The sequence below is a fragment of the Anopheles merus genome, chromosome 2L, assembly GCF_017562075.2.
Source record: "Anopheles merus strain MAF chromosome 2L, AmerM5.1, whole genome shotgun sequence".
Taxonomy (NCBI): domain Eukaryota; kingdom Metazoa; phylum Arthropoda; class Insecta; order Diptera; family Culicidae; genus Anopheles; species Anopheles merus.
In genome coordinates, this window is record NC_054083.1 from 40,470,021 (window position 1) to 40,483,488 (window position 13,468).

At 46.6% G+C, this 13,468-nt stretch overlaps 1 protein-coding gene across 9 annotated transcripts in view; it reads right to left on the bottom strand.

Moving 5' to 3' along the window:
- Positions 1-1,103: 1,103 nt before the first annotated feature.
- Positions 1,104-13,468, bottom strand: part of LOC121592530 — a 112,173-nt gene continuing 99,808 nt past the window's right edge. For all 9 annotated transcript variants that reach the window (XM_041914045.1, XM_041914048.1, XM_041914041.1 and 6 more), the window contains 2 exons: positions 11,816-11,975; positions 1,104-8,588 (listed from right to left, as the gene is read on the bottom strand). In XM_041914045.1, the coding sequence (XP_041769979.1) occupies positions 6,742-8,588; positions 11,816-11,975 (2,007 nt within the window). In that variant the 3' untranslated portion in view covers positions 1,104-6,741. The remainder of the gene's footprint in view (positions 8,589-11,815; positions 11,976-13,468) is intronic.

Genomic DNA, 13,468 nt, shown 5'->3' on the forward strand with positions numbered 1-13,468 from the left:
GCACAAGTTTTGCTGAATATTTATAAATAAGTGTAGTTAAATAATTTATTTCATTTAAACGTATACATAAAAATTGAACCAAAAATCAAATGTCCTGTGTGGGTGCCTTCTTTAGTTTAAGAACAGTGATATCTTAACAGTAAAATAAGCAACTTAGCGTATACTTACTAGTGGTGGGCAAAATGAAGATTTCGTCGGAATCGATTCCGGCTAGCTCCAAAATTTTCTGGAATCGATTCCGGATAGTAGGTCCGGTATCAGTTTCCAGAATCGATTCCGGAACCAATTTCGGAATCGACTCCGGAACCAACTCCGGAATCGCCTCCGGAACTAGTTCCGGAATTGGCTCCGAAATTGGTTCCGTAATCGGCTCCGGAATCGGAATTGGATCGGGAATTGGTTCCGGAATCGGAATTGGCTCCGGAATCAAAATCAGCTCCGGAATCAGAGTCGGTTCCGGAATTGGCCCCGGAATCAAAATCGGTTCCGACATCGGAATTGACTCCGAAATCAGAATTGGCTTCGAAACGGAGTCCGTTTGAGCATCTCCATAGGAATAGGCGTTTGGGTCCAATGGTGCCATGTGTTGATAGCGACAAACAATCAAAATTTACTTGTAAATGATCTATTCACATTCGAGGACTTATTTCGCTTCCCACACTTCTTATTTCAATTCAAACCATTACATTTCTGGAGTCAAGTTCTGATTACGGAGCCGATTCCGATCCTGGAATCGATTCCGGAGTCAACTCCGAAGCCGATTCCGATCCTGGAATCGATTCCGGAGTCTACTACGGAATAGGCTCCGGATTCAACTCCGGAATCGGCTCCGAAAAAACTCCGGAATCGGCTCCGGAATCGACTCCGGAATCAGAATCGATTTCAGTATCGGAATCGGCTCTGGAATTGATTCCGAACACGGAATCGGAATCGGGTAGGTCCGATTCCGAGCTCCCACCACTAATACTTACAATAAACCGGAAACATTGATGGAGACGCCTAGTATCTCACAACAAGGAATGTTTCAAATAGTAATAAGTAACGTAATTATAGGCACAGCACAAAAGCCAATTTCGGATGTAAAACTTTATAGTAATACCCAATTTATTTTTAGAATGATAAAATTTGATTTTTATTGAATGTTTCTGTTTCACATGGTTAGTGAAACGGAGCATAATCCCAATTCCGGACTTACTATCCTATTACATCTTACACATTAGTAGTTTATATGCTCTTTACACTCTAAACGTCGTGTTCCAATGCTTTCCACGCAAACAAAAAAAACACTATGACATATTCGACAATATATCCTCCCTCGCTTACACATCGTTTTTTGATATAATATACATCGTACAGGCTTTATCATCTGTCTGTTTGTTTGTTTTTTTTAAATCATCTTTTATAGTTTGTACAAAACATGAACAACTCTTGTGTACTTTTGTTTCATTATGACTCACTTCACTCACGAGCAGAGTCCACTGTACTGTACAGCTTTCATACCTCTTACGAGCTTAGATGTTTGCTAATGCGTTGGTATGGTGGAAAGTAGTATGCTTACGTATAAATTATGTCTTAGCTCACTATCTCACTTTAAAATCTTCATGTTGTGGCGCTGCGCTGCGATACGACTTGTATGTATGTATGTATGTGGTTGTGGCGCCGTCAATGTGTGATACTAATCATCCAATGGAGTGCTTCGTTTACTTGTCAACTTGAACGATTGTTTCCGATTGCCGCCCATTGCACCATGGAACGCCTAGTTTCTGTGCGTTGCAAAGTTTCGATTGGCATGTAGGGTCGTAACCCTGGCTGTAGGGCCCTGCTAGTTACTTCTAAAACTCGCAAACTTTACAAAATCAATGATACTTTCGTTAAATTCTAAGCAAAACGCAACAATAAATCGGTTTTAATGTAACAAACGCATCTGTAAATCTACTAACGTCTCGCTGGACGCGTTGTAATAACGAAACAATTCCATTCTACAGTACCACAACCGATGTTTGCTTTTGGATTAGATGGTTTTTCCCTACAAGTATAAATATCTCTCTCTCTCTCTGTCTGACTGCTACGCTTCGGTAAATCTCTAGTGAATCTGAACAATGTGTTGTTTAAAAATAGTGCTCGAATCTAAGTGTTTTGGTGGATCGGTACCCGGTGGTGGAGGTGAAAACGGAGCAAAAATGTAACAACTCGAATCCTCGTTACCTACAATACTTGCTTTGTACACGTTTTGGCTCGTGTGTCTAGATGCCACATCTCCCCATCGTTCGCATATATTTACATTACACACAGTAACACTATCCCACCCGGCTGAGGGGTGCAGCAATCTTGAGTGTAGCTTACAAATATAGCAACAGATTGGACTGCTGTGAAATTTTCCTTACTAATCGCTTTTCGATTGTTGACTTTATGTGCTACGAACAAGAAGCGTCACTACTACTTATGTTGCTTTGCTTTTTATTTACAGCGCTCAAAGTATCTAACCTACACGCTAGTAAAGTTTGGAGATATGTTTTATCAAACATAGCAAATGGCAATTGAATGCTAACTAACGCTCGACGACGAATGCACGAATGTGCGATAAAGTAAAAACACTCCTTAGGAGTGCATTGCTAATGGTCCCTCACAAGATCTTACTCAATCGCTGGGCAAAACGAAGTGTACCCATCTCGCATCGTGCATCATCCCGCAATAAGCCACGAAATGCAAACGTTTTCTAAGGGGCTCACTTAGACAACGTGGTGATTTTGGTTTATGCGTAATGGGTTTCAAACGTTACGTTGCAGCAATGCAATAGAATGCGAGATGGTGACAGCAGTGTGTTTTGGATAGCGGTTGAGTTGCAAAATCCGACGGAGCATTCGCTTTGGCAAACAAGATAACGCAAGGTGTACAGTCTTTGTGTTGCAACTGAGCAGAATATGTTCTATCTTTAAAGCGTTATTGTTAGCTAGCGTTCAGATTTCGATTTTCTCGATGATATTGGATCTTAAATGTACAGCTACTGGGATAAGGGAATAAACATAACGCGTGCAATCGGATTATCAGTAAATCTTAAATCATTGCTTTTACAGGGGAGCATTCCGATAGTATCCGAGCACTAGGACTCATCGCCTTTCGGCAAGTCAAACGGTATGACAATCAATCGTACCGTATCGTGACAGCTAACGATTCCTTTATTCGCTGCTGTCCGTGGAATGTAGTAAAATAAATATGTGCTACACGCATGGTGATGTTAAATCGTAACGAAACGCATATTGACAAATCATCAGGCAATAATTCGTACGCTATGCAAATGATCCATTCGCATGCAGCAGGTTTGGAAAGATGTGTGTGCGTGTGTGTGTTTGTGTGTATTTTTTCCCGGAAAGGAAGAAACGAAAGCAACGCAGTGAGGCGGTAGTCAAAATGTATCGAAAATAAATATTGCCCCTAGGTTGCATGACGATGTTCCGTGCATGACTCCCATTGGTTCGTGATTGTACCGGCGTGATTGCCGAAAGCGGTGAAAATATTGATGGATGAAGCGCTTACGATGGTACGATAACGTACCCCGGAACGGTCGATCGAATCAGGTCGTTTATGTGTGTGGTTTGTGTAATGTTGTGCAAGGGGTTTTAATCTTTCGAAAAAGTCCTTCAGTCATTTTTGGGATTTTTGCGGTAAAAAACGTATGTAGAATTTTGGTTGGGTTTTTTGTACATTAACATATTACTAAGGGTAACGGCTATAGGGGCGGAGATCGCCGTAGTTGGTCGTGTTTCAAACCGTTCAAACGCTTTTTAGTAAGAGGAACCAGGCGTCTCCACCACCATAAGTAAAGTACTGGGCGTCTCCTTGACATAACACAACTACCACACGTGAAAGCTATCTATCACAGCCTACTAGGTAACCGAGGCTTCGAAGGAGCATCATTGAAATTAAATGGTGAAGCTTAAACACGAAACCATACATTGGTAGGCATACTTTGATGATATGGTAAGATTAATTTACTGAGATAGCTACCACTTAATTTACTAAAAGGAAATTGTTTGAATAACATGGAGGCGCCTAGTATTTTATAAAATATACATAGAAATAGCATGAATTCTTAGGCCAAAAACGCCCCAACTAAGTTGTGATTTTTTTCAAAATATGAAAATATAAACTTTATAAAGTAATGTTTTTGAATAATTAATGCTACACTTAACTAAAATTTTGTAAAGGAAATAGTTTAAATATAATGGAGGCGCCTAGTATTTCACAAAAATTATATTGCAAGTTCATGGCTTCTTAGGCCAAAACACGCACCAATTGAATTGTGAATATTTTTAAAATAAGATGAAAGTTATTTTTTGCAGGAATTTTGTCAGCATATTCCAACGCGCTTATCGATACAATTTCACCAACCGCAATTTGGGGCCACCATCGCTCTGCAATACGATAGTAGCTACCGTAAGGGAAAGGAAAAAAAAGCATACGGTGAAAAGCAAGTGTTTCACAATTTCATCGCTCCGAGATGCTTATCGCTCGCTCGCTCGGTCGGTTGGGTGGGAGTAAACGCCAATGATCTGTTTATTGCATATGTGTACCACTTTTTGCCTTTCACCCATCATGTAAACCTTCAGCAGCATCGCTGTTTGTATCGTCGCAAGCAAATGGTCCGTACCAGAGGCAAACAAAGATCAAACACATTCTTGCACATGCCTTGCGAAGGTGAAGCAGAGCAGTGCAAGGGGTTGAGCGTGTGAGCATTTTCGCTTACCCAGGCCCGGAATGTTCTGACAGTCTAGTGCCTGGGGGGGGAGAGCACAAGAGCTTCCCCCCACGGAACGCTGGCATGGCACAGAGTATCGCAAAACGTTGATTAATAAAAAGGAAATGTGTGTTATTTTGTACAGCTTGACTTTCGTGCGAGTAGACTATGCTACAATGCTTTTGTAGAAGCATTAAAGCTTTTTAATACAACATGAAGCCACCGTGTCTTGTGCGGTAGGTTGCCACTCGTATCTGTTTTCATCTTTTCTTAAGTAAGAAAAGAGAATAAAAAAGAAAGCTTGCGACACATTTTACGATATTCCACCCGTGATTCCATCGCAGTGCTGGGCGTAAGACAAATCCACGAACGAATGAATAGTGTCGATTTTATTACTCCACAGTCGTGCGGGGACGAAGAATCTGAATGGGCAGAAAAAAATAAAATAAATACATTGCTTTTATTACAGCCCGCACTCGAAAACGCACACATTAAGAAGCGATTTTCTGCGCGCGATGCGAAGATTGTTTGATTTCATAAATATTCCAAATAATGAGCCAAGTCATGCTCACTGTTACGTTCCGATCCCAGGCCTCATGCTGCCTTGGGGAATTTATAAGAAAACTGACAACAGGGGCGTCGTATCTCAGCCGTCCCTTCGTTGCGCTTCCCGTGGTCACGTTCCGTGCGGCGGGCACGGCTGCGCACGGAGCGCACGTAAATGAAATTGGAAATAATGTAATACACAGTGTGCTGGGGCGGGGAAAACGCTGGGGTGAAAACAAATGTCGAAACAATTGTAAGCCAATACCGGATGCCGGGGCCTTTTTTCTGTCATCTCCACCTTTCACCGCACTGGCGCACCACCCACTCCACCAGCGGTTTCAATGTGAATCATGTGCAAACGGGTGTGCGATAAAATCGAGCGAAAAAGTATCTCTTGTGCAGGCGCTGTGCTGTACGTGTTGCGCTGCTGGTACCAGTTCATAAATTGATTTTACGACCGGGAGCGGGCCGAATGATCAGTGCCTGCTGATAAGCGTGCGTTGCCCGATGGAAGCAACAAACGCAACGCAGAAGTTCGCCACCCCTCCCTCCAGGAGAGTGAAAATATGACACAACAGTGCACTGTTTGTTTTAATTATGCACATGGGGCGCAGGCCGGGAGTGGTCCCAGCAGAGGTAAGGGCAAATTATGAGCACCGTATGATGGTTACAGTCGCTGATGGGTGAAATGAATGTTTAATGTGCGCTTATCCACAGCAATGGCAGGAGCCTTTAATTCAAGACGAAACGGATCGGAATGAACCAAAGAAAGAGCAATGATTTGGTTGAAATGCTGTTGCTGTGCAAATAAAGCATACAAGCAAGGTTTGACTGGTAGAAAACAGAAGCAGGAATACGAACAAACATTGGGATGATTTTGATCACGTCTTTCTTCGTCTAGCGTGTGATGAAACCATACGAAACGTTCGCCAATATTGATATCAAACACAATGGCATGGCTATCGGACATTATAAACGATATAAGCCTCGAAAAGAGAGATGTTAAGCAAGGATATAAAAGAGAGAAAGAAATACACACACACACTTATACACACATACACACACACAAACGGAACATGCTGACAGCTCGCTCGACAGCTTCGGCTTTAATCGTAACCGATCGCAACACCAAATCAACCCGACCGAAGCGAAAATGCGATTAGAACGGATGGAGTAGGAGGGACTAAAAAAACCACTCAATAATCGAGTTTTGTCCGGTGGAGCCGGCGAAAGAGAAACATAACCACAGGTTCGCTGTCTACTATCGCGAACGCTACTCGTGTATCGATGTACGGGCAGACGGCCGGACTTTGATTGTTTCGCTCGTTTCGTGCTTCATTTTATCCACTCATTGGAAGCTTTTTTTCCACTAACACAGACACAGACACACACCGACACGATTGTGTCGTAAAATTTTGCATGTGTCTGTCCTAACCACCTCAACTCCTCACGGCAGTACCTCACACCGACACCTCCTCGGTGTACTTGGAGCGATCGTTCAGATCGATAACGAGCCGCTTGTCGGGCGACTTTTTCTTCTTCGTCCCGCTCGTGCTGGTGCTGCCCACCTCGCCACTCGCCCCACCCTCACTGCCGCCCTCCCCGCCACCCGCACCGTCCCCACCGGCGGTCGATGTTTCCGGCGAGGCGGCACTGTTGCCGGTGCCGCTGCTGCTTTCGCCCCTTCGACTGGCGTGGTTGTTTCGCTTGGTGCTACTACTACCACCGGCACTGCTGCTACTGCTATTACTACAGCTACTGCTATCACTACTGCTATTGCATTTACTATTGATTGCTTCATCCCGGCCGACCGGGTTACCGGGGGCCACCGTGCTTGATTGTTGCTGTGATTCGTGCTGCGTTCGTACTGCTGTGTCCCTTGCCGGTGGTTCCGTCACGCCACCACCACCACCCTGCTCCACCGACTCCCTTCCTCTCACTCTTCCCCCCTGGCCCCTGGACCGGTTTTCAATCTCCAGATGCTGCAGCGCGGTCGTGAGCGCGTTCCGCATCAGAAAGTGCTCCTTCAAGCTATCTATCCTACTGCTGTTGTTGGCGTACAATTTGTTAAACTTTTCTAGATTCACCGACCGGATCGTGGCCTCGTCGGTGGCGGGCGCCAGCTGGGCAAGCGTCCCGGCCACCCCCGCCTGTGTCTGCGTCGCCTGGCTATCTACAAGGGTATGGGGGCCGGTGCCCGATGGGTGGTTGTGCCGCTGGTGCTGGCGGACTGGCTGCTGCTGCTGCTGATGTAGCAGATTATCACAAGATTCGAAAGCTTTTGTACTGAACTCACCACACTCGCTGGTGCTGGAGGCACGCTGATGGTGATGCGGGGAAGGGTGCATTTGCTGCTGTGTTGAGTTCGGTTGCTGCTGCTGCTTCCGGTGCTCGCCGCTGCTCCTATCGACAAACTGACAGTTGAGCACCAGCTCCGAGCTGTGCTGTTTGGCTTTGTGCAACGGCCCGGCACACCCGACCGTTGCGTCCTGCCGCCGCCCGCCCGCACTGCAGGCGGTACACCCGGAAGCGGAACCGGATTTGACGTGCACTCCACTTATCTTACAATTACAATTAACCGCACTGCCCGCACCGGTGAGCACCCCGGCGCTGGTGGAATTGTTTATCACACTGTCGTTGCGCCAGCCGTGCTGCTGCTGCTGCTGCTGGGGCTGTGCGGTGCGGGTCGAGGCGCAGCAGGCGCAGCTGCAGCAGCAACCGTTGCTGTTGTTGCGCCGGCCGGTCAGCTCCATCGACCGGGACAGGGCCGGCTCCTCGTCGCCGCTGCACATGCACTGCAGCTGCTGGTGGTCGAGCCGGAAGTCGCTGCCATCGATCGAACGGAGACAGTCCGGCCGGGCGGGGTCGGGCGCCGCCTCCTCCGGCCCGTCCAGCTCGTCCGTGATGGTGATGTGCGTTTGGGCGGGCAGCGGAACGATCGACCCATTTCCGGGCGGTGCGGCCGTGACCGACCCGTTCGGGATCGTTGCGGTCGTGTTCGTGTTGGTGCTCTTGTCCAGCCGCAGGATGGTGGTTGGGGTGGGCGCCGGGGACGGGATGCCCGTCGCGCCCGATGCCACCGACAGGCCGTCCGGTGGACCGGCGGCCTGGATCGCTTTCAGCGGGCTGGGCGCACCGAGGGCGGGCGGTGGGCGCAGCGAGGTGGTCCGGCACGCCTCCATCAGGCTGGCGACGGTCAGGATGGCGGCGCCACGCTGCGGGATGCGCTCGTACAGCCGCTGGAGCTGGGTGTAGAGGAGCTTCAGCTCTTCCAGCGCTTCCGTTTCCGTGAGGCGCCCTTCGTTCGCTGGAAAAAGGGGGAGGGACAGAAAAGGATGCTGTAACTTTCTGTGATGATGGTTTTGAATGAAATAAAGTTGAGATTGAATGAAACGCCCGGGGACAAGCTGGCTCAATTATTACCGTTGTAAGTTTCATACTCATTTCCCAGAATGTTTGGCTCATGATGGGTCGTATTCAAAAGGGTTCGCAGGAGATAGATACAGTACAGTATTGCTGTACGATGTTGTAGAGAGTGCTCTAAACAAAACTCTCGTATTTAAATTATGTTCAAGAACTTGAAACAAAATAGTACAAAATAAATAAAGTGTAGCAATCAAGCAGCAATCCAATACTAAAGATCTCAAGCCTAACGAAGAGAAATTTAATGTAAAAATATCAAACCTTTCCTCAAAATGAATGACATAAGTACTCTTTAAGGTACAGAAAATGCAATGAAAAGAAGCAATGCGTTTGCTGAAATAAACAATAGGGAAGTCTCTCCACTAGCCGGTCTCGTGGTACAGTCGTCAACTCGTACGACTTAACAACATGCCCGTCATGGGTTCAAGCCCCAAATGGACCGTGTCGCCATAAAGGTGTTGCTATATAATGAAGGTGTTTATCTTAAAGAAACAATTCGTCTTGAAGAGACTACATCGTACAGAAATCTCACTGTAATAGGCAGTAAATGATCCTTGAGACGCTCATCTTAGTGAATCTTCACTGCAAAAGCCGGGGTACATGGTCCGTACTCGCTAGTGTAATTTAGATCACTTTCACTTTCGCATCTGGCGGCGGCTGGTGGAAGCTTTTTTTGGTAATCGATGAAATGGTCCTTCCGGATTTCAAATCTAAGTAGCTTTTTCATCGTTTTTTGACGCGAAAATGACTAAAATACTTGCACAACACATTTATCTACAAATTAAAAAGCTTTTTCAGTCCAGTTTAAGTAAAAGATACGGAAAAAAACATATTCTCTGAAGCGGCTCCAAATTGTTTGGAAAAATGCTTCGGTCAACCGCCGCCAGCTGCGCTAGTAAAAATCGAAATCACACTAGCGAGTAAGGACAATGTACCCCGGCTTCCTTCCTTTTGTTATCTAATGCATTGAATGTAACCAACCAATAAATAATGAAATTTACAAAGAGGAAGTAGTTTCATGCTTCTACATCCTCAATAAGATCTAAATTGTCTTGATTCCATCTATGCAGTTGCAAAACTATTCATGATGACTGCCAGATGTCTTCAGAATATCCTCTGGGCAAAAAGAATACTTCAACAAATATGAACAGAAACATGCGGACCACCCAGCTACAAAGACACTTGCTTCCCGCAAGCCACACCTTGAAGCTGTCGGTAGTCCCAAATGTGTGCTGTTTACTCAACAGGTCGCACTTGAACTGCCATGGTATCACCACTAAATCAACTTCTCACCCATAGCGCATTGTTCGTAACAGCTTCCGGCAAATTGGTGCGAACGATTTAATTGCTTTCGTAAGTGTTGTTTCGGTTGACTATCATCCGACCGAATGTCATCAATCAGTCTGCCCATCGCAGTGGGGAGGGGCGGCGTGAGGAATGTGTTTTCTTCACCCACACACACACAACTTCACCTCATAACAAAGCTGTTTGTTAGATGGTAGTTCAGCCACACAAACATTGCACCTCATGGGGTAATACTTCTGTCCGATGAACGATGTCTATTTTTCATGCGTTTAATCAATTTCGGCACAAGCTTCCAATTCCCATTACACACACACACACACATGTACGGCCATGCAGAGCTTCATCTTCATTACCACCCCGACCCTCTCCACCGTTGGGAATATTATAAGCCGGTGGTAGACTGGTAATGAAAGTGGCTGATCGATCATTCCGGGGGAAGCTTCAACGGGCCCGAATACCTGTCGACCCGTTGCGCGCCACCTATAGTGCGTGGAATGTGATAACGATAATTCATTTCCGAAAGGATGTGTCTTCTCCCGGCTGGCTGGATTCGAGTGCTCGCATCCCAGTTTTCCAGTGCATGCATGCTCATGCATGGGATGGTGTAGATGGGGCGAGGGTTGAACCGATTTGTAGAGCACCGATGCGTCTATCCAATGTAAAAGGGCACTTGATCACTGCCAGCGTGCAGAAAAGCGGGTCAAAGTATAATTTCTCCTTCCTTTGTGAATAGTGGCAAAACCGCACGGGAAGCAGCGGGAGAGAGGCACTCTCACACTATTATTCCTTTGTATTTGGGACCAACCCCCTACTCCCTCATTCGTTCGGTGTGGCCAGTCGAGCAACACGGTTTGCCGAAAAGTGATTTATCGAAATATGCCTCGAGCTTGTATGTAATTGGTTTCGGTTCCGTTATTTGCTTTTCTGGCGGCAGTGGAGCTATAAAGCGGTGTCTGTAGTTGGCTTGCCTATTCCCTGGGTGTCGGACGGACTTGAACCAGAGGACGTGGAGCGGGGAAAACAAAAGAAAACAGGGAGAGAAAAAAAAGGATTCAGCTCCAATCGTACACAAGTTCATGAAAGGGGATAAGTGTTCTGGGTCACTCTCTCTCTCTCTCTCTCTCTCTCTCTCTCTTCCTCTCTCGATTGCTGTTCGATGTTTCCTCTCCACGAGCATCCCAGCACATGCAATTCCCTCCGTAGCGTTCACTACTATCCCCTGCTGAGGTCACTGACAAATGGGAGCGGACCGAGCTTTCAGCTGCAACGGGCTTTTTCTTCCCGAAAGATCGTGCTCTCCCGAATGTCCAAGATGTCAAATAGTTTCCCAAATTGAATTTAATGAAACGAAAACAATCTGGCATTGGAACGATGCAAACGCTCCCTCGACCTCTCGGTCGAAGTTTCTAAAGAGTTTCCGTTCACTTCAACTCGTTCGTTCTGCTCTTGTGGCACGTACGCAGCGAACACGATTGCCCTGGAATGGCTTTTTAGACAGCAATCATTGCTAACACTATCAAAGCGAATTGCTCTGCTGAACTGTGTGTACATTCGTTCTTCCGATTAGTGCACACACACACACTAATTCCAATGGGATTTCCTAGCTCCACAATGCAACACATCAAACGAATCAAACGAATCAAATGGCTCAACATGCGGTCATTTGTGTTCCTGGAAACGTTTCATTCCATCAATTACTCTTTGCACATGTAAAAAACGGACTATAAAACACCCGGAAACGATGACAAAAAAAAAAACAAGACTAACTAACAAGACTAAGCGACAGCACCGCATACTGATACTGACCCATGTTGGCCCCGAGCTGGGCGGTCGACGTCGTGACGCTGCTAGCGTTCGCAAAGGTACGTCCGTGCGAGCGGCTAATAAATTTGGCACCGGATGGTTTGATGCCGAGCCCGGTTGGGTCGTCCTGATGCTTGCCACCGCCCCGGAACACCAGGTACACCTGCGGGGAAAAGAGACCGGTGAAAGAGAGAGAGTGGCAAAGTGTAGAGTAGTAATCGGGAATGACATTTCAATGTGCGACGGTGTGAGGGCAGTGCAAGCAGAGCGCAAGTTTCTGCTTGGAAAGGTGCGATATGCTTTACGATTCTGCTTCCCCGGGAACGGGACGGTTGCCTTTACACGGAATCAAATTTGACAGTTGTGTCGGTTGTTTTAGGCGATGGCATAACTCTTTCCAGCTGGATAGTGGCAATCTCTTGAGTGCGTCCGTTTGATTGCGAAATTCATTCGGTGTAAGTGGCGGCTTTCGAAGGGAACGGTTTAGTTGAGGGGAGTGGGGGGGGGGGGGGTCCAAAAGGTACACAATAAGACGTGGTGCGACAATTCCGTACGGAATGGTGAAGAAATTTGTGCTAAAATTACATCGAAATGCTTTGCCCCAAGCTCTGTTGCACATCGGTGCATTTCCGAGAGCTAAGATTGAAAATTGTTTCCCCTCGTTTGTGAGGAAACAGCATACCTTCGAGCACTTGAAATGCCAATTCCGTCCAAACATTGCTATTCGCGCTGGCTGACTTCACAATCTCAGTGCAAACAATAGCTGCTGACTGTTAATTTTGTGCAAGTTCGGGTTAATTTTCGATACCTCGAACTCTTCGCCGCGTGCTCTCTAGCGCACTCGCTTCGTACTGCTACAAAGAACCATGAACGGATGATTACTGATGGTTGGGGTTTTATAAAATACTTCCTGGAAGTTGTCGACCACACTTGAACAACTTGAGCTGTTTCTGTGGCTTGTTTCTAGAAGCGCTGGGGACACGACAGGCGACAAAAAGAAAACAAAACAAACAAACCGACGAGAAAAGAAAGAGTGAAGCAACCCTGCCGCCAGATCTAGGACGTGCTTATCTGTTTCGACTCCGACCCGAAACGGGGCCCGTGTCTTACGGCCATACCGTGTGTACTTTTCATTTAGAGCGATGGGTTTTATTTACCGGATCGCTATCTAGAAGTGGTTCATTATCCTTTTTTTTCCCTAGCAGTTTAGTTTTTGCCGCTCCTTTTCCCATTGGGCTCCGCAGAAGCTGTAAAAATAGATCGTCGTGTTGGAGCAGCAACGAAGGCAACGGGATGCCGAATAAAAATGGTTGAATTTTAAGCGCTCGTCGCTTGTCGTCGCTTGCCAGCTACCCCTGGATCATTCGGACGACGATGACGAGTGCCGGGCCAGAAAGTGCCCCGTCAAAGAAGTTGAGGAGGGGGGCGTTTTTGTGCGGGGGCCAACGGTGCTGGCCGCTTTGTACGATCCTTTTCTCAAGAGCAATTTCGCAAGAGTGTTGACAGAAGCGCACGGCAACGAGAATGGGAGGTGAACCACAACAAAAAAGCAAAACAAAAAACCTCAGGAAAGCGGCCAACGATTGTTTGTCCTAACGACGGGATACATTCGTTTTCGTTTGCGGGTAATGGGTAAAGGCCCACCACTTACACGTG